The sequence below is a fragment of the Phacochoerus africanus genome, chromosome 6 (assembly GCF_016906955.1).
Source record: "Phacochoerus africanus isolate WHEZ1 chromosome 6, ROS_Pafr_v1, whole genome shotgun sequence".
NCBI lineage: Eukaryota > Metazoa > Chordata > Mammalia > Artiodactyla > Suidae > Phacochoerus > Phacochoerus africanus.
In genome coordinates this window covers 18,959,027-18,979,819 of record NC_062549.1, presented here as the reverse complement: position 1 = coordinate 18,979,819, position 20,793 = coordinate 18,959,027, and the positions used below count along the sequence as shown (strand labels likewise).

The 20,793-nt window shown below is 45.5% G+C and overlaps 1 protein-coding gene across 3 annotated transcripts in view; it reads left to right on the top strand.

Annotated features, from left to right (window-relative positions):
- Positions 1-20,793, top strand: part of DEPTOR (DEP domain containing MTOR interacting protein) — a 191,679-nt gene that overhangs the window by 137,670 nt on the left and 33,216 nt on the right. For all 3 annotated transcript variants that reach the window (XM_047783357.1, XM_047783358.1, XM_047783359.1), the window contains exons 6-9: positions 1,162-1,347; positions 3,603-3,737; positions 7,777-7,847; positions 10,528-10,632. In XM_047783357.1, coding sequence (XP_047639313.1) covers positions 1,162-1,347; positions 3,603-3,737; positions 7,777-7,847; positions 10,528-10,632 — 497 coding nt within the window. The remainder of the gene's footprint in view (positions 1-1,161; positions 1,348-3,602; positions 3,738-7,776; positions 7,848-10,527; positions 10,633-20,793) is intronic.

Sequence of the window (20,793 nt, the reverse complement as noted above, 5' to 3'; positions counted from 1 at the left end):
GCATTATTTTTGCAACTCTCTGTGAGACTATAATTATTACAAAATAAAAAGTTAAAAAATGTGGAGTTCCCGTCATGACACAGCAGAAACAAATCCAACTAGGAACCATGAGGTTGTGGGTTCAATCCATGGCCTCGCTTAGTGGGTTAACAATTCGGCATTGCCATGAGCTGTGGTGTAGGTCACAGGTGCGGCTCAGATCTGGCGTTGCTGTGGCTCTGGCGTAGGTCTGCAGCAACACCTCTTATTATACCCCTAGCCTGGGAACCTCCATAAGCTGTGGATGCGGTCCTAAAAAAAGGACAAAAAGCAAAACAACAAAAAAAAGTTAATGAATGGCCATGTTGCTATGCAACCAGCAAGGTGCTGGACATTGGGTACACATGACTGAACGAAGCCATGATCACTGGTTCAAGGAACCTAGACCTTGGTGGGAAAGGCAGAGAAGTGGAAGGACAATGAGAGTGTGTGTGATAAGTGCTCTGATGGAGGTGAAGTAGGAACCAGGACAATACCAGGATGGGTCTAACTTAGACTGGGGGTGAAGTCAGGCAGTTTCCCCAGAGGAACTGGTTAGAAAATGTTTAGGAGTTCCCCTGTGGTGCAGTGGGTTGAGGATCAGACATTGTCACTGCAGTGGCTTGGATTCGATCCCTGGCCTTGGCACTTCCAAATGCTGCACGCATGTCCAAAAAGGCAAAGGTTTATTTTATTTTTTTTATTTTTTGTCTTTTTGCCTTTTCTAGGCCACACCTGCGGCATATGGAGGTTCCCAGGCTAGGGGTCTGATCGGAGCTGTAGCCGCCGTCCTACACCACCAGTCACAGCAACATGAGATCAAGCCGCATCTGCGAGCTACACCACAGCTCACGGCAACACTGGTTCCTTAACCCACTGAGCAAGGCCAAGGATTGAACCTGCAATTTCATGATTCCTAGTTGGATTCATTAACCACTGCGCCACGACAGGAACTCCAAGAAAAGGTTTAAAGTGCATGACATGTGGAAAGATTTGGGACCATGTGTGCGCTGCAAGGTTCTATGATATCTGTAGAACTAAACTCTTTCTTAAGACTCTTGTCCCCGTTGGTTGGCGTCTTCTGGCTACCATCCTCAGTGGCCAGGATGCCAACAAGTCCTCATCTTTGTTTCTTCTCCCCAGTTTCCAACAAGCACCCATTTGTGGACAGCAATCTTCTCTACCAGTTCAGAATGAACTTCCGGAGGAGGCGAAGACTGATGGAGCTGCTCAATGAGAAATCCCCCGCCTCCCAGGAAACGCATGACAGCCCCTTCTGTCTGAGGAAGCAGAGCCACGACAATCGGAAATCTACCAGTTTTATGTCAGGTATGTCGGTTCCGTTGTTTGTTTGATCGCGTGAATCTGTCTTTTGAGATGTAGCATAGTAGTAACTTCACCTTGGTGAAATTCTGTTCTCCAGCAAATTTTTATTTACTTCTAACCATGAAGCATATCTCCCCCCCCCCCCCACCCCCGTCCCCCACCCAAAAAGAGAAAGCACGCAGACATACACACCTGCTTGTTCCTGGGCAATCAACTTAGATGCTACAGAGTCTGGTTTATAACATTGTGTATTTGCATTATAGAAGACCACTCAAGCTCTCACTCATACCTTATTTATTTTTCATTTAAAAACAATTCCTAGGTATTATTTAAGCACCCAGTTTTCTAAATCACAATATTGCGAAGCTATATGGTTTAAGGACGAATAAATCTTCTGAGGGCATATACAACTAAAAGGCAACTGATTATCAATTTATTACACTGAACAAATTAAAACTATGAAAAGCAGACACAGGAGCTCAGAAAGCACAGTATGCGTAAGGTCAGACAGGAATGATGACTGATATTCACAGAGATAACCCCCTTCATCCGGAAAAGGTTAACTTAACGCGTTATTCTGTATAAAAGTGTGAGGGGCTTAACCGGTTATCTTCCACCCCTCTGAAAACGGCATTGACTCAAGAAGCTGATTGGCCTAATGTGTGGAACTTCTGGGCATAACCTGAAAATGAAAATGTGTGCCTTGGTTATGAATAGAAGGTGACAATGAGAACACCTACAATAAGATGCCCTAAGAATTTTCTGCACCCCTGACACAGAGCCAGGCTCAGTTGCCTGAATTTTCTTATTTATTTATTTATTGTCTTTTTAGGGCCACACCCACAGCACATGGAGGTTCCCAGGCTAGGGATCGAATCTGAGCTATAGCCACTGGCCTACACCACAGCAATGCAGTATCTGAGCCGTGTCTGTGACCTACACCACAGCTCATGGCAACGCTGGATCTTTAACCCACTGAGCGAGGCCAGGAATCAAATCTGCCTCCTCATGGATACTAGTCCACTGAGCCCCGACAGGAAGTGGCTCGTTTAATTCTCCCTATTACTCTGAGGAAAGACTTTCCTAATCTCACTTTTTGGGTGAAGAAACTGAGACATGAAGCAGTTGAGAGGCTTACCCAAGGTTACATAGCTAGAAAGTGATGGACGAAGCTGGGTCTTGCTCTCGTTCTGTCTCACTCCAGTGTTTATATTATACTGTCTCCTCCCCAACCTTCCTAGGTTCCTCAGATGCAGCTGGGATGGAGGAGAAAATGAACCAAGAGCTGCTCTGGGAAAGTAAACACCAGCCCAGAGTCAGGAGCCGAAGCCTATGCTTAGATACATGCACACAGCTGTGTGACCCTCAGGTTGTAGTCTCCTGCAAATGCAGAGGCACCACCCACATCCTTGTTGGTACTAGGGTTTGCCTCTTCTTTAGTGGGGCTTATAGACCTGGTCCCCATCAAAGCCAGCATTGATTGTGTGCTTCCTGTGTGCCAGGCACTGAGTGGAACACTCTCCTTGGCTTCTTTCATTGGATCACACACCTTGCTGTCCTTCCCCAAAGAGAGCCAGCCAACTCCTCAGCAGAGAGAAAGAGAGGAGGTCATTGAAGTCACTGCCCCCATGCACCTTCAAAGCCTGAACTTTTTGCTCTGTGTTTTAATTGCCTTCTATGGCTCTGGGTGGTTAACAATTTAATATTCAATCAGGAGGCACTTATTATCACTGTTAATTCATTAAGTGTCTCGCCTGTACTTAATTTACCTCCTTCCAAGGATGCTTAGCATGGGCTCAGTAGTTCTTAATATCTTATGTAGCTGAGTACTTTCACACGTATTCCGTCGTCCACCCCCTGCACCAATCCTATGAGAGGATGTCATTCCCACTTCACAGCTGGGGAAATTGAAGCTCAGAAAATTGGCAGGAATGGCCCCAGGTTGTGCTCTTCATAAGTGGCAGAGATGCCACTCAAACCCTTGCTTTTTCAGAGTTCTCTTGTGGTGCGGTGGGTTAAGGATCCATCACTGTCACTGCAGCAGCTCGGTTGCTGCTGTGGTTGTGGGTTCACTTCCTTGCCCGGGAATTTCCATATGCCATGGGCACAGCCGAAAAAATACGTAAAAATAAAGCAAACCTTGCTTTTTTGACTCCAAGGCCAGAGTGCTTTATTCTGGCACTGGCAGCCGAAAGCCCGCGTGCTCTAGGGAACCATGGCTGCCACTCTCTCTGACTGTGAGTGTTCTCGGCCCACAGTCAGCCCCAGCAAGGAGATCAAGATCGTGTCTGCCGTGCGGAGGAGCAGCATGAGCAGCTGCGGCAGCAGTGGCTACTTCAGCAGCAGCCCCACCCTCAGCAGCAGCCCCCCAGTGCTCTGCAACCCCAAGTCTGGTGAGTGGCTGAAAAGCGGCCCCATTTCTCTGACCGTGACTGTGCAGGACTGTGGGCAGCCTGGGTTCTCTGGGAAGCAGATTCTCAGGTGGAGGGAGACCATTGTGGGAAGCTTGTAAATTACAGTGTCCTTGGGGGCAACACCCATTGGGTGGAAGGGAAGGGTGTGGGGTTGGGCAGAGGGAGAATTGGGCTGCTGTGTAGTTTCCGTGAAGGCTGTGGCTCACCCCAGGAGGAGCTCTGGAGTTGGGATGGCCCTTGAGAGTTGTCCCAACTTGGGATGAGGTGGGCAGGCCTTTATCCCCTCATGTTGACCAGTCATTGGATGTTGGCTGCCCCGGGAGGAGGGCATGACCTGGTAAAAGACAGCTGTCTTTGGAGAGGCGGTTCCAAAGACAGTTGAGGACACTGGCACTCTGAGGGCTGTCTGCCATTAGCAGTTCCAGCAAAGGAAGAAATAGTGCTGCCCCAGACCACAGCTGATGCCAAGATCTGTCAGGTCTCAGCCCCCCTAGGGGAGAAACTTGGACCTCTGCAAACTCAGCTATCCCTGCAGTGGACTCTTGGTGCCTTGTGATTTCAAATGCTACTCATCAACCTCATGGCCTTTATATTCCAGAAAAGATCTAGACACAGCGATTGTTCATGAACTTGTACTTAGAAGTAATTCTTCCTTGACTTGATCAGTTCTTCAACCACACAGGGACCCCTAACCCTCCGATACTACCACCTTCTCACTGTTCCTTACCCATCTTCCCAGGATTAGATTGTGGGGTTCATCACGATAACTGTGGCTCTTTTTTTTTCTTCTCAGGGCCACACCCTCAGCCTGTGGAAGTTCCCAGGCTAGGGGTCAAATTGCCAGCATACACCATAGCCACAGCAACGCCAGATCTGAGCTGCACCTACAACCTACACTGCAGCTTTTGGCAACACCAGATCCTTAATCCTTAAGGCCAGGGATCCAACCCATGTCCTCATGGATACTAGTCAGGTTCTTAACCCACTGAGCCACAATGGGAACTCCAACTGTGGCCTTGAAAACACCTTCAACTCCATTTGTTTAGTGCCCTGTCCACCCACCTTTCAGTGTATCACCTTCAGGGAAGAGACTTTGTTACTCTGTTCGTGCCTCAGGCCGTTCTCTCATCACTCGGGACACAACGATGAGAGGTCATGACCCCAACCCTCTTTGAAGCACATCCTCTCTTTGGAGAAAAAAAAATTATAGGTTCGTGAGAATAAGGACAAATAGATGTTGTTAAAGGGCTTTAAGAGAAAATCGTTGTCTCGGAGTTCCCGTCATGGCTCAGTGGTTAATGATCCCGACGAGTAACTGTGAGGTTACAGGTTCGATCCCTGGTCTCGCTCAGTGGGTTAAGGATCTGGCGTTGCCTTGAGCTGTGGTATAAACCACAGATGCAGCTTGGATCCCACGTTGCTGTGGCTGTGGCATAGCCTGGCAGCTGCAGCTCCAGTTTGACCTCTAGCCTGGGAACCTCCATATGCTGTGGGTGTGGCCCTAAAAAAAAAAAAAAAAAAAAAGGAGATAGAGAGAGAGAGAAAACTGTCATCTAATGCTGTTCTCTAGGCAAGTGGGTATTTTTCTTTCTTTCTTTTTTTTTGAAAACTTCATGGAGTTTTAATATAGTTTGGTGCAGTTTTAAATATCATGTTATTGAAATAATTGTTTCTTATGATAAAGAAAATACATGCTCATGGAAAAAAGTTGCAAACTAGTGTGGTGTGAGGGTTAACCCTCCTTCTGGGTAAAAGTTCCTGGACCAGGCATTGAACCCGTGCCACAGCAGCAAGCCGAGCCACTACAGTGGCAACGCTGGATACTTAACCTGCTTAACCTGCTGCATCACAAGGAAACTCCCAGAGTAAATGTTAAAAGCTCTCATTTCAAGAAAAAAAAAATATGTAGCTATATGAAGTGATAGATGTTAACTAGACTAGGTGATCATTTCATAATATATCCATCATTATGTTGTAACCCAAAACTTTGATATAATGTTAAATGTCAATTATATCTCAATTTAAAAAGAGAGAAAGTATAAAAAAAAGTAAGTGGGGAGTTCCCATCTTGGCTCTGCAGTGACGAACGTAACTAATAACCATGAGGAAGCAGGTTCAACCCATGGCCTTGCTCAGTGGGTTAAGGATCCAGCACTGTCACCAGCTGTGGCTTAGGTTACAGATGTGGCTTGGATATGGCATTGCTGTGGCTTGTAGCTCCAATTCAACCCCTAGTCTGGGAACTTCCATATGTCACGGGTGTGGCCCTAAAAAGACAAAAACTAAGATAAAATAAGCGGTCCGTGTCATTGCCACGTATCACAAGTATAGTGTGATCCCTACGTGGGGAGGGAGTCATGTGACAGGGAAGAAGAGGTTTCAGTCCTCAACCATGGACCCCTTCGCTGACCTCCTGACCATGTGCTGAGAGCTTCTGCTCTTGGTATGCAACTTCTCCCTCCTTTGGGGGAACATAAATTCATGTTCTCTATTATGACCTTTCTGAGAGCCAAAGCAATAATCCCAGCCACCTGTCCTCTCAACAAGAAGCACTTGGTGACCTTTAACTGAGACAGGGCTTGTTAGAGCCCAGCTGCCTGGTGGATCAGCCAGGCCTCACCCCACGCTGCCTTTTACTTTCAGCTGCACACTTGTTCCAGGACTGGCATCTGACCCCTGAAGGCCACCAGCAAGGGGAAGTGGAGGCTGGCACTTGGCCACATCAGGCCCCTGGCCCTGACCCTTCCAATTTCCTTGTGGACTCAAGTTCATGATGCCTTTAAAACTAGGATAGGATTATCCCTGTCCTCCAACCCACTGGCTACTCTGGGCAGCTGTGGTCATCCCTCCTTCAGTTCTTAGTGAGCATGGAATGAATGTGGAAGTTCATTTCTTGGTGGGTTTTTAGGCAGCCGGCAAGTCAGGGATTGACGGCGGTCTTTGCCATCTTGGCAGACCACAGCAGTAGACTGATGGGAACAGGTGTCTTCGGAGGGCAATGCACAGCTACCTTTTGGAGCATCTGAGCCCTTCCTTCTGCCTACAGAAACCGCATGGCATGGGAGGAACCATGTAGCAGAGCGTCTAATAAGAGTGTGGGCATCAAATGCTTGAGTTTGGAAGGCAGCCATGTTCACCACGGTACCACCAACACCACTTCCAGTGTTTGAGTTTGAATCTTAATTCTACGGCCTGTGGACCATGAGACCCTGGACACAAGCTCTTTAACTTTTTTCAGCTTCTGTTTTCTCCCTAGGAAAATAGGGATAAGGATGAAACTAACCCATTCGTTCATGTGATGATGAAATAAGAGGATGTATTTAAAACACCTAGCACATATTAAGTGTGCAGAAAAGTTCATCGATATTATGATTCAGGGCAAAAGGCAGTGTGTACATGCAATCCTCCCCTCCCCGCCACCCTCCCTGCCATGCCCAAGGTATATAGAAGTTCCTGGGCCAGGGATAGAAACCACTCCACAGCAGAGACCCAAGCCACTGCAGTGACAACACTAGATCCTTAACCTACTGAGCCACCAGGGAACTCTGCAATCTGGGGGTATTAATAAGGACATCAGGGTAGCTTTGGTGTATGAGGTGTCCTCAGTATGGGGTCAGCTCTGGAAGCATGGCTCTCAGACCCCCAGAGTCAGGATTTCTCTTAACTTTGACATGTTGAATGCCTATCAGGGTTTAAGCAAAAGAAATTCAAGAACTAGAAAATGTGGTCTTTTCCTATATGGAGAAAGTCCAAGCCACTCCACATCCCACTACTGGCATTCTTATTGCCCCTTACTCTGCTCCACTTCTTCTCTCTGTAGTTCTGTCAATTGGGTTTAGGGTTATGTATGTGTGCTAACATTTTCTGTCTCTTTGCGGCTAGAACATAAACTGGGAGGCAGGAATCTTTGCCACTTTGGGTCACTGATGTCACATATGAGGCATTCAGTATAGATCTCTGAATGAATGAAGAGAGGGCTCAAAAGCATTCCTACCTTGACACTGCATCTGTCTTACAGTGTTAAAAAGACCCGTCACGTCTGAGGAACTCCTGACTCCCGGAGCTCCGTATGCAAGGAAGACCTTCACGGTAGGCTGGTTGTTTTGGTTTTCCTCCCATGCTGCTCATCTTCTGGGCCATGTCAACGTGTCAGTAGGCAGCCGAGGGACAGAATTGAAAAGCTCTTCCCAACCTCCTTTTTGTTTTTAGCATCATTATAATAGTGGGCTTTCAAGCACAGGAAACAATTTCCAATCTCTTGAGGCAGAACATGATGGAAAAGAATATGAAAAAAAGAATATATGACTGGTTATTTTGCTGTACAGCAGAATTTGACACAATATTGTAAATCAACTATAATTTAAAAAAAAAATTTTTTTAAATAGTGGGGTTTCTTGACCCTTAGGCACTAAAATGCATTAGGACTTGACACCATTTATTTTTGATACAGCACTTACAATTCCTTTTAAAAAGATTCCTGGAGGAGTTCCCGTCATGGCTCAGTGGTTAATGAATCCAACTAGGAACCATGAGGTTGCGGGTTCGATCCCTAGCTTCGCTCAGTGGGTTAAGGATCCGGTGTTGCTGTGAGCTGTGGTGTTGGTTGCAGGCGTAGCTTGGATCCCGAGTTGTGGTGTGGCTGTGGTGTAGGCTGGCGGCTACAGCTCTGATTTGACCCCTAGCCTGGGAACCTCCATATGCCGTTGTGGCCCAAGAAATGGCAAAAAGACAAAAAAAAAAAAGATTCTGGAGTTCTCCTGTGGTGCATCATGTTAAGGATCCCATGTCATCCCCGCAGTGGCTCAGGTTGCTGCTGTGGCATGGGTTCAACCCCTGGCCCAGGAAATTCTACCTGCTACGGTTGCAGCCAAAGAAACCCAAATTCCATTATGCATTTATTCTACTATAATTACAGATGTAAAAGCAAGTGGTAGAACAAATACTGCCAGTTATTCCTTCTGCATTATAGTTAATTTTAAAAATTATTAAAGACATTAGGGAAGTCTTAAGGTAGAGGAAGAAAATTGTGGGATAGATTGCTCTGCCCTGAGCAGTGATGCTTTTGACAATGCTACAATGCCTTGAGTTATACAAGCCCCTGATTTGGGCAAACTGGTTCCTGTGAGCACCTCTGACCACCTGCCCTTTCTTGGAGGTCCTTCAGCCTTCCTTCAGCCCTAAGGTCCCACTGGTTTTTCTCAAGCAGAATCCAAGTGCCCCACTTGACATCACCTCACTCACTTCCTGTCCCTGGGTCTCTGTCTCTTCACATTTACCCCGACATCCTCTTCAGTATACTTCTCGGTGTTCCCATCATGGCTCAGTGGAAACAAATCTAACTAGCATGCATGAGAATGCAAGTTCGATCCCTGGCCTTGTCACTGGGTTAAGGATCTGGGATTGCTGTGAGCTGTGGTGTAGGTCACAGACGTGGCTCAGATCCTGTGTTGCTGTGGCTGTGGTGTAGGCCGGCGGCTACAGCTCTGATTTGACCCCCTAGCCTGGGAACCTCCAAATGCCGTGGGTGCAGCCCTAAAAAGACAAAAACAAAACCAAAAACAAAAACACCTCTCATCTTTCCTTGAGTCTTCCAATTTTTATTTTAATACATCAGGGTGGGGGCAGAGCTTTCTACACTCATTCATGCTGCAAACATTTGTCGAGGAATACTTCCCATTCTGAGCACTGAGGTGTTAAAATAGGATCGATCCAGTCCTAATTCAGCAATATGAAAAAAGCACTGGTAATATGTCTATATCGGGGGGAAAGGTAACGTGTACCCTTGCAAGTGAAATTAGTTATCGTGAGCTGACAGCAGCAAACCCCAAAGCCAATGAAGCGCCCAGTAAAGAACTTCTCAGACAAGCAAAAACAGCATTCATCAGTACCAGACCTGCCCTAGAAATCTTTTTGAGAATGTTCACACAAATTTCATTTGTTTCCCTGCTTTTCCTTAGTCTCCATCATTCAGGAGATAGTGGACTGTATTTTTAAAGTATGTTTCCTTGTGGTTTTAAATATCCATGCCAGCATTGCCAGGAATTGATTGTGAACGGCTGTCGTCTGTATTTCACTTGGGGTTTGTGTTAAAGACAAGTCCGGGAGCTGCCCAGCGAATGTTACTGCCAATTGAAATTATAATTATGTCGGTAAAGGCACCTTCCAGTGTCAAACAGCTTTTGGACCAGAGTCGGCTGGTACCCTGTGACCTTTATGTCCTTTTTCACAGTCTTTTCTGGGTAGAGAAAGTCATATTTCAAGAAAGCCGAGACTTTTCCTGTTTCTCCCCATTAGTAATTTAGATTGTTACTTTAGAGGTCAATGACATAGCCAGATCATCCAGAAAGCATCCTTTGGGTACAGGGGAAAAGAACAAAGCTTGGAGCAGAAATTGGATCTGGAGAGAAATCTCAGCCATGTTTTTTAAGATCTTCTAAATTTTCCATTCAAGTCTGAGATTAAACCGCACGGGAGCCTAAGAAAGAAGCAATCTGCCAGTTATTTATTGAGTGGTGACCTCACAGAAGAAGCTTCCTTCTGCCAAACCAGGGTTTCTGGACCACATTTTCCATACGTATAAATATATATATATATGTGCCTGTGTTTGTGATAGAAGCAGAGGAGGCCGTTTCCCCTAACAGGGCAGAGATGAAATGGAGAAGAATTATGTCAGGGCATGACCTTAATCTTGGGTTTTTCTGTCTCTTGGAAGGACGGGCCAATTGCCAGGGACTGTCTGCGGGTTGCTAATTGCGGTTTTCCTCTGCAGATTGTTGGTGACGCCGTTGGCTGGGGCTTCGTGGTGCGGGGAAGCAAGCCATGCCACATCCAGGCCGTGGACCCCAGTGGCCCTGCAGCCGCTGCAGGGATGAAGGTACCTCCAGCTGAGCAATGTTGAAGTACTTCTGCTTTTATTTCATTGTTTGATGCCGTTTGAACTTTCCCTCCCTGTGCTTTTTGGTCCCATTTTTGTCATTTCCCTTTCCTTTTCTGAATGGGGTTGAAATGAAGCCAAGAGCGTATGAAGTAGCAAATAGAAGGTTTCCTGTCGCGGTGACTGGGTCTCCTTGGTCTCCAGACCTCCCTTATGCATTCTCTCCTTAACAAATGCTGAGTTTGGGGAAAAAAAAAAAAAAAAGCTTCCGTTTGCTTAAATCTTATGTAATGACTCTACTGCTTCTGTGCTACACAACATATATACTTGTGGCATTTATGCAGCCAGTGGTGCACGTGAGACTAGTAAGAAACAGGAAATGGTGAGAAGAAGACCAAAGTCATGGAGTTCGAAAGAAGAGACCTGCATTCATATTTTGATTTTACCACTTACTAGCTCTCTGAACAAGTTCTGCAACATCTCAAAGCCTGTTTCCTCCTCTCTGAAATTAGTAATCACATTTCACTCGCTGTGCCATGGGTTAAATATGTCAGAACACTTCAAAAAATTGAATGGATTGTGTAAGATTTTTGAAATTTACTTTTACATATTTTTACTGTTAAAGTAATGAATATAGAGTCCAGAAAATTTGGAGAATAGACAGGCAGAAAAAAAATTATGATTGCCTATAATTTTTCCTAACCACTCTTAACATTTTAAAGCAGCTCAGTTGAAGTGTAATGGACATAGAGTAACCCATATCAGGAGTTCCCCGTGTGGCTCAGTGGGTTAGGGACCTGATGTTATCTCTGTGAGGATACAGGTTCAATCCCTGGCCTCACACAGTGGGTTGAGGATCTGGCGATGCTGCAGGCTATGGCGTAGGTTGCAGATGTGGCTCAGATCCACTATTGCTGTGGCTATAGCTAAGGCTGCAGCGGCAGCTCCTATTCAACCCCTGGCACAGGAATTTCCATATGCCACAGGTGCATCTGTTAAAAAAAAAAGGAAAGTGTATCACTGTTAATATTTTGATTTATATTCTTCCAGACTTCTTGTGCATATGTATACATTTATATGTACACACATAAGTGTATATATATATATGCATTTTTTTTATTTGTAAAGAAATATGGTATAAGAGGATATTGAGAGCACTGGTTTTCTGCTTTATTTTTTTATTTAAAAATTTTTTGTTAAAGTATAGTTGATTTACAGTGTTGTGCCAATTTCTGATGGACAGTAAAGTGATTCACGTATATATATATTCTATATATATTCACATATATATACACACACACACACATATATGCATTCTTTACTGGTTATTCTGCTTCAAAACACCTTTATCTGGTACACTTTCGTTCTGTCATCTGTGAAACATTTCAAAGAGGACATTTATCTCTTGGTTATCTGGGACCCTGGGAGGATGTAGAAGCCTTGAAAACTGCATATTATGCCCTCCTTCATGTCTTCAATACTTTCATCCTCTCCCATCAGTCCTTTTCCTCGAGTGGTAACCAGTGAAGCAATAGGCATGGTTTGGATCTCCACAGCTCTGATTTCTAGCACCTCCCCTCTGGCACTGGTTTAGCCACCAGAAAAGAGACGTGGGCAGCTGAGACCAGCTCAAGGGGAGCACAGAGCCGAGATGACAGCCAGTCTGGGTTTTGGACGCTGGTAGAATTCCAGGTTGACCCCGCCCACTGATTTGAACACCTCCTTCCTGCAAGGAGCCCCAGGATCACCAGGTCCTGTGCTCTGGACAGGTTACAGAAGCCTTGTTGGCTACGTCTGTTTGTATTTGAGACCTTTCCTACCTCCTCAGTATTGCAGTGGGCACAGCACCAAACCAGCCCAGGGCAGGAAAGTTGGCCAGGAGCATGTACATTTGTGCCGAGGCCAAATTTTTCATTTTCTAATGGAACTCTTGGCTGTGGAAAGAGTTTTATATTTTATTTCCACAGTAAAGAACCTCAGTCTAAATTATTTTTGGCAGAGGGCTTCAATCATGAGCGTGCACTCACTCGCATGGGGTTTGGACTTAAAGCATATTTCCTTTGGGAAAGCGATGGATTTATGGCAGCTAAAGACCTCGTTTTGCTTAGCCAGGTGTATTTCATCGATTTGAGTCCATCTTTATTGATTACCATGCATATCTGTTCTAGACATTGTCAGTTGATTAATGAACTCCTTAATGTATCTACTCTGATAGATGAGTAACCTGATATTTTTTTTTTCAATTTCAAAAACTAACACTTCATATGGTTTATATTCTTAGTTTCTCAAGGGGGGTGTACAATGGTTTGCATGTGTTGTAGGCAGTACAGAATTCAGTAGAGCAGAGTTTTCAGAGTTGTATTATGCAGCCCTCTGGTCTAGCAAAATTTTCTGTCCTGAGGTTCTGTGATCAAGGCAGTTTTCCACTGCTGCACACTTTATTTCCCGCTTGGAAATTTACAAAAAGCACATTAGCATTCGAAAAATGCTGGGAAATCCAGCTAGGAAAAACAAATCTGTTTAAATTAGCTAATACAACATGTATCATTTAATAGAAACTCTGAAGTAGAATCTTAAGATTAAGATACAACCCGGTCCTAAAAAGCTGCTTTTGATCAAACTCTGTAGTAGAACAAATACATTGAGATGTATTTTTTAATTGTACTGTTGGTCAAATGGAAATGGTAGGGAATATAGTATGCTCTTCCATATAATTTATTTGTATATCTTCACTTTAAATTACGTAGTCTGTTATTTTGTTACCAAATAAATTATTTCCTATTTTTACCATATGTATCTGTTCTAGAATAACTTAACATTTAAAAAGCCATTTGGTTTTTTTGTTTGTCTTTTTAGGGCTGTACCTGCAGCATATGGAGGTTCCCAGGCTAGGGGTCCAATCGGAGCGGTAGCTACCAGCCTACACTAGCGCCACAGCAACTTGGGATCTGAACTGCGTCTGTGACCTACACCGCATCGCAGCCCACAGCAATGCCGGATCCTTAACCCACTGAGCGAGGCCAGGGATTAAACCCACGTCCTAATGGATGCTAATCCTGTTTGTTAACCACTGAGCCATGATGGGAACTCCCAGGTTGGTTGGTTTGTTTGTTTTTTGTCTTTTTAGGGCTGCACCTGTGGCATGTGGAGGCTCCCAGGCCAGAGGTCAAACTGGAGTTGTAGCCGCTAACCTACACCTCAGCCACTGCAGTGCCAGATCTGAGCCACATCTGCAACCTACACCACAGCTCACGGCAATGCTGGATCCTTAACCCACTGAGCGAGGCCAGGGATAGGACCTGCAACCTCATGGATGCTAGTCAGATTCGTTTTCCGCTGAGCCACAATGGAAACTCCTGAAACGCCATTTGTATAACCCATTCCTAGAGGCTTCTTTCCACTGACCTGTTGCATTGTTGTTACTCTTGAACTACAGGGCAGTAAGTCTGGTTGTGGGGTGCTCTGTCTGTGGTGAGGGGAGCAGGGGTGACTCTGAAGGAGCATGTCCTGGGGGAAGAGTCCCCTGACCTGGGCAGTGATTGACCTGCATGGTCTGGGGGGCAGAAATCACCCAAAACTTTGGCCAGAATCCTCCTTTTTGCACCTCTGACTGGCAAGAGCTGACCTAGGACAGTGTAAAGTGTCCGACTTTGCCTTCTGTGTCACTCTCCACACAGAAGATCAGGCTCACCCTTCAGGTCACAGCCCTCATTTTCTCCTACTTTCCAGTGTAGACAAAACTTTGCATCTGGGCCCAGTGACTTTGCCATGAGCAGAATTTTTAGACCTTTACTGTGGCTGCCTAACGTCACTGCTTTTCTTGCCAAAACAGAAGTCATTTTGTAACTAAGTGTTTTTTTAATGTTTACCATTTCTTTTGTTTTACCTTTGTTGTTGTTGTTGTTTTTCTTCTTAGGGCTGCACCTGCTGCACACGGAAGTTCCCAGGCTACCAGTCAAATCGGAGCTGCAGCTGCTGGCCTACACCACAGCTCCAGCAACACCAGATCCGAGCCACATGTCCTACCTACACCACAACTCACGGCAACACCAGACCCTTAACCCACTGAGCAAGGCCAGGGATTGAACCTCGTGGATACTAGTGGGGTTCTTAACCCACTGAGCTACAACGGAAACTTCTATTTTACCTTTTTATAGGGCTTGGACAATTTTAAGAGGTGGGCCACCAGTCTGTGGACAGGCCAGACCCCAGACTGAAGGGACTGAGGGCCGTATTCCCCTCATGATGCTTCTTGACCTTTTCAGACCCAGAGGAGAGCCCTCTTTGCCTGGTTTATTTTATTTTATTTTATTGATTGATTGATTGATTGTCTTTTTGTCTTTCCTGGGGCTGCTCCCATGGCATATGGACATTCCCGGGGGGGGGTCTAATCGGAGCTACAGCTGCCGGCCTACGCCAGAGCCACAGCAACACAGGATCCAAGCCACGTCTATGATCTACACCACAGCTCACAGCAACACCGGATCCTTAACCCACTGAGCAAGGCCAGGGATCGAACCCGCAACCTCATGGTTCCTAATCGGATTCGTTAACCACTGAGCCATGACGGGAACTCCCTCTCTTTGCCTGGTTTAAATGGAGCCCTTAATCTATGACAAGGGGAGACCATCATGCCTGACTTAAAATTTACTTCTCTAGAAATTCTGGAAGAACTCCAGAGAAAATGTGTCCTTGAGGAGAGAGATAAAGTCTACTTGATTTTTTTCCTGGATTAGATAGAGAAGTTTTTGCCCTAGCCCCAGTGCCCAGGGCTAGCCCCAGTGCCCAGGGCTCTTCATGCCCACAGCCTCGTCACAGCTGACCCTGGTGGGGGCAGGGCCAGGGGCTGAGCTGCAGGATGGTTTTGCTGAGATGCTGGCGAGGGAAGGTTCCAACCTGACTGCAGTTGTATGTGGAATTGAGTTTTAGGGGTTTGGGTCCAAAAACTTTCATGGCATCTCTGGCTCGAGTGAAAATTTTATATTTACTCTAGTCCACTTCTCTTCCTCCCTTCTAGTTCCCTTCTTCTCCTCATGCCATAAAATATATTTGTCCCCAGAGACCAAAAAAGGGAGCAGATGTTACCAGAGGCCCCAAACTATAACCTTATTTTCTGTTAGGTCCCAATCAAGACCCAGATAAAAAAGAGAACAATAAGTTAGTTACACCTTTGCTGATAATCGTCTATGTGGTTATTTCATACGCCTCTCGCCAGCCCTTCTGGCCCTTATTTTGTATTTTAAGCAAAGATTTTCTTACAAATGAAATCTGTAAACCTCTGGCTTAGAGGGCCTTTCCTTGGCATTGCAACTCTGGAATGGAGCATGACATAGGGGACCCATGGAAAGCTGAATCAACCCACGCAATGCATTTTCATATAAAAGATGTTGTTCCCTTGGAGCTCCCATCATAGCTCAGCAGAAATGAATCTGACTAGCACCCATGAGGACGCAGGTTCGATCCCGGGCCTTGCTCAGTGAGTTAAGGATCCAGCATTGCCATGAGCTTTGGTGTAGTTCAAAGAGGTGGCTCGGATTCCGCGTTTCTGTGGCTGTGGCATAGGCCAACAGCTACAGCTCTGATTCGACTCCTAGCCTGGGCACCTCCACATGCCGCAGGTGTGGCCCTAAAAAAAATAAATAAATAAAGTAAAAGAGGTTGTTCCCTACATTTTCCCTTTGATGACTCTTATCCTTTAGGGAGTCCATACCAGTAGCTTCTGGTTTATTCCAATACCATGAGGAAAGGAGAAAAGAGAAAAAGAAACTATAATTTATTAGGTGTCTTCTGTATGCCTAACCCTGCACCACACTGGGCCCTTTCTGTACATGAGTCCACTTCATATTAGCATCTAAATATTAAAATCCTGGAGGAAGGGAGTTCCCATTGTGGCTCAGCAGGTTACCAACCTGACTAGTATCCATGAGGATGCCGGTTCAATCCCTGGCCTTGATCAGTGGGTTAAGGATCCAGCATTGCCCTGAGCTATGGCATAGGCCTCCAGCTGCAGCTCCGATTTGACCCTTAGCCTGGGCATCTCCATATGGGCATCTCCTGGGCAGCCCTAAATAAAAAAAAATAAAAATAAAAATAAAAAATCCTGGAGGAAGAAATGGTTCCAGAAAGAATAATTCCAATTCTTACCTCTTTTCATCTACTCTGAAAGGAAATAAAGTTCCTCCCCGGGAGTTCCCATCGTGGTGCAAATCATTTTTATTCTCTCTTTTTTTCATGTTTTATTTATTATTTATTTTTTAAATGATTTTTACTTTTTCCGTCATAGCTGGTTAACAGTGTTCTGTCAATTTTCTACTGTACAGCAAGGTGACCCATACATTTCTATCCTTGACACCAGCCTCTCAGCTAGGTCAGGACTATGTCTTGCAGGGTCATCCAAGTGAAAGATGTAAAAAAAATGTATCTGTTAGTTTAATCAAACACTCATCAGAGCAGACCATTCAGCTTTCAGATTCTGAAGGAATTTGAGCCATATTTACAAATAAGAAACAAAAGATATCCTTGCTCTTTTCTGGGAAGTTTATTTTTTTCTGGTGGGAATAATTAAATCCTGTGAGAAAGAGTATTCAAGTTTTCATGCAACCCTGTGCCAACTCTTAGAGGGATTTCAAGACTTTGGCTTCTTTTCTTGTTTCCTGCTGTGATGAATTGATGGATGTGGACCTATGGGGCCTCTTTTCAGTGTTTGTTTGTTTCTTTGTATGTTTACCTAGAGACAAAATTATCTGAGTCAGAGTAAGGAATTAGTGGTCATTGTGTTCTTTCTTCCTCCTTCCAAAAATTCCTTTTTCTCATATAGAGGAAAATGTCAAAATTCTGCTTTTTGGTCTTTCCTCCCCGTGGCAACAAATCTGTATATTTCATGGAATTTTCTTCCCAAACCAAGAGAGGCCAGGTTGGGCAAACCATCCCAAGTTCCTAATTAACTTAACCAAGACAGTTTCGGCACTGAAGTAGCAAATGGTAAAATGATCAGCACAAATAAAAAAAAATTGCATGCTATGATGTGGTTTTTTTTTTTTTTTGCCGGGGGGGGGGGGCCGGGGGGGGAGGGGGGGGGGCTTGCAGGTGATTGTTGGTTTGTTTTTGCGTTGCTGCAGCATATAGAAGTTCTTGGGCCGGGAATCAAACTCTAGCTACAACATCAACATGAACCACAGCAGTGACAACACCAGATCCTTAATCCACTGAGCCACCAGGGAACTCCCGTGATGTTTTAAAAGTACTTCCTTTTCAGAGTTCCCACTGGGGCACAACTGATTGCAGCATCGAAACTACAGCTCAGATATGATCCCTGGCCTGGGACCTCCATGTGCCGTGGGGCAGCCAAAAAAATGTTTTTTGAAAAGTAGCTCCTTGCCAGTTGAGCTCAAGAAAGTCCTATGTGGGGATTAAAAAGGGTTGTCTTCTGTGCTGTGCTCTTACTGTATCAGAGTTGTTGCTTCCCAGTCAACAGGAAGTAGAAGGGTCAGTGTTCCCTCTCTTATCATTGGGCATTGTTGGGGGAGATAAGACCGCTTTGCCTGTGGGGGGTGCTGCCAGCGCTAAGGCCACATCTTGGGACCTCGACTCAGACTGCCTTCCAGCTCTGTGCCCATCCTGGGCAGGGGGCCATCCCTCATATCAGGTTCCAACAACCTGGAGATCCCAGGGCAGCTTGGCACAGTCCTTTGTTCCGTTAGCACTTACTGACCACCTCCCACAAGCCAGACAACTGTTAGGTCTCTATGGGATTTACGGTCTAAGGAGGGAGAGGGACATTCATCAAATAATTCCACTCTGAAGCGTATAATTATAAACAGAGACGAGAGCTGTGAAGAAAAGAGCCATTTGTGTAGGACAGCGAGCGGCATGGCAGGCAGCAGCCCCCTGAGGGAGGGATGATGCTTGAGCTGAGACCTAAAGAATGAATAGAGATCAAGTCAGCCTAAGTGTCCCTGTGTCTGTGTGTGCATTGTACGCACCTCTGTGTACAGGTACATGCATGTGGTTTGCAGTGTGTGCCTGTGTGCAGGGGTGTACACACACATACACATGAACATGCACACACACAGGTTTATTCCATAAACCCAGAAGGGAACATAGTTCCTTGGAAAAAAAGAATAAAAGCTAAGTCTTGACTGCAGGGTAAAGAGAATTTTGGAGGGGGGTGGGTAACAGTGAATTAGAGCACTGTTTCTTTTTTCTTTTTTAATTTCTTTTTTTTTTTTTGTCTTTTTGCCTTTTTCTAGGGCCACACCCATGGCATATGGAGGTTCCCAGGCTAGGGGTCGAATCGGAGCTGTAGCCACCAGTCTGCGCCAGAGCCACAGCAACGCGGGATCTGAGCCACATCTGCAACCTACACCATAGCTCATGGCAATGCCGGATCCTTAACCCACTGAGCAAGGCCAGGGATCAAACCCGCAACTCATGGTTCCTAGTCGGATTCATTAACCACTGCGCCACGACGGGAACTCCTTCTTTTTTAATATTAAAAAAATTTTTTTTTTTTACTTTTTAGGGCCACAACGTGGCATATGGAAGTTCCCAGGCTAAGGTTTGAATCAGAGGTGCAGCTGCCAGCCTACACCACAGCCACAGCCACAGCCACGCAGGATCTGAGCCATGTCTGTGACCTACACTGCAGCTCATGGTAACGCCAGATCTTTAACCCACTGATATTCGAGGCCAGGGATAGAACCCGCATCCTTATGGATAGGGTTTATAACCCGTTGAACCACAACTGGAAACTCCCAGAGCAATGTTTCTTAAATCTATTTTTTATTATCTTCCTCTGCCAATTTTTTTTTGTTTTTATTTTTTTACTTTTTTGGGGGGGCCACACCTACAAAATATGGACGTTCCCAGGCCAGGGATTGAATCCGAGCTGCCACTGTGACCTACGCCACAGTTGCTGGGTCCTTTAACCCACTGAACCAGGCCAGGGATTGAACCCACTCCTCAGCAGTGACCTAAGCTGCTGCAGTCAGATTCTTAACACACCACACCTCAGTGGAAACTCGAGCCTTTTTAAGACATTTTTCTCCTCATCATCCCTCCCTACGAAATGTGGATATACCACTGATAACTATATATCTACTTATGGACTATGTATGTGTATATATGTATATATATGCTTTATGCATAAAAAAGGAAGATTTTTTTCACACTCCAAGAGGCAGTCCTTTCCCCTTCAGAGACTAAGTCACCCCCATTGAAAATGCATGACTTAGGAGCTCTCATTGTGGCGCCACAGAAACAAACCTGATTAGTATCCATGAGGAGGTGGGTTTGATCCCTGGCCTCGTTCAGTGGGTCAAGGATCTGGCATTGTTGTGAGCTATGATATAGGCTGAAGACTCGGCTCAGATCCCATGTGGCTGTGACTGTGGTGTAGGCCGGCAGGCAGCTGCAGCTCCAGTTAGACCCCTAGCCCAGGAATTTCCATATGCTTGGGGTGTGGCACTAAAAACAGCAAAATAAAGGAAAGGAAGGAGGAAAGGAAGACAATGCATGAGTTAGAAGAAAGCTTAAGAGATTTATAAAAGTGTGTTTTACATTGAGTCATAATTTTCATATGACAAAATGCACAGCTCTGAAGTATCTAGTTTGATAAATGTTGTCAGGTATATGCACCTGTGTAACTACCAATCAGCACTTAGAATATTTCCCCACACTTCAGAAAGTTCCCTTCTGCCTCTTTCCAGATAGTCCCCTCCCACCAGAGGCAACCCATTTTACAGATTTCCACCACCAGACATAAGTGTCAGTTGTTAGAATCCTGGCTCCACTCCTCGTGTCTCTGTGATGTTTGGCAGATTATTTCCTTTCTCTGGGCCCTTTTCTCGTCTGGTAAATGAGGCCACATGTGGCGTCCTGCTCACAGAGCTGGTGAGAGAGTCGTTTTTCTCCTCCTTCCCCCACAGCACGATGACCTTGGCACATCTCTAAGACGTGCTCAGCAGCATCCAGCTTCTGGAATAGGTCAGGGTTTCTTCAGTTCCAGACATCCTTCTCAAGTTCCCTGAGCTCCAACCTTTCCAGTCTTAGTTGCCATTTACCTTATGATCTCAGAATTCTGCTCAGACCTCCCATCCCCCTCATGTCTCTGCTCCTCAGAGCGTCCAGAAAGCCACACTCTGCTGCCTGCTGAGGCCACAC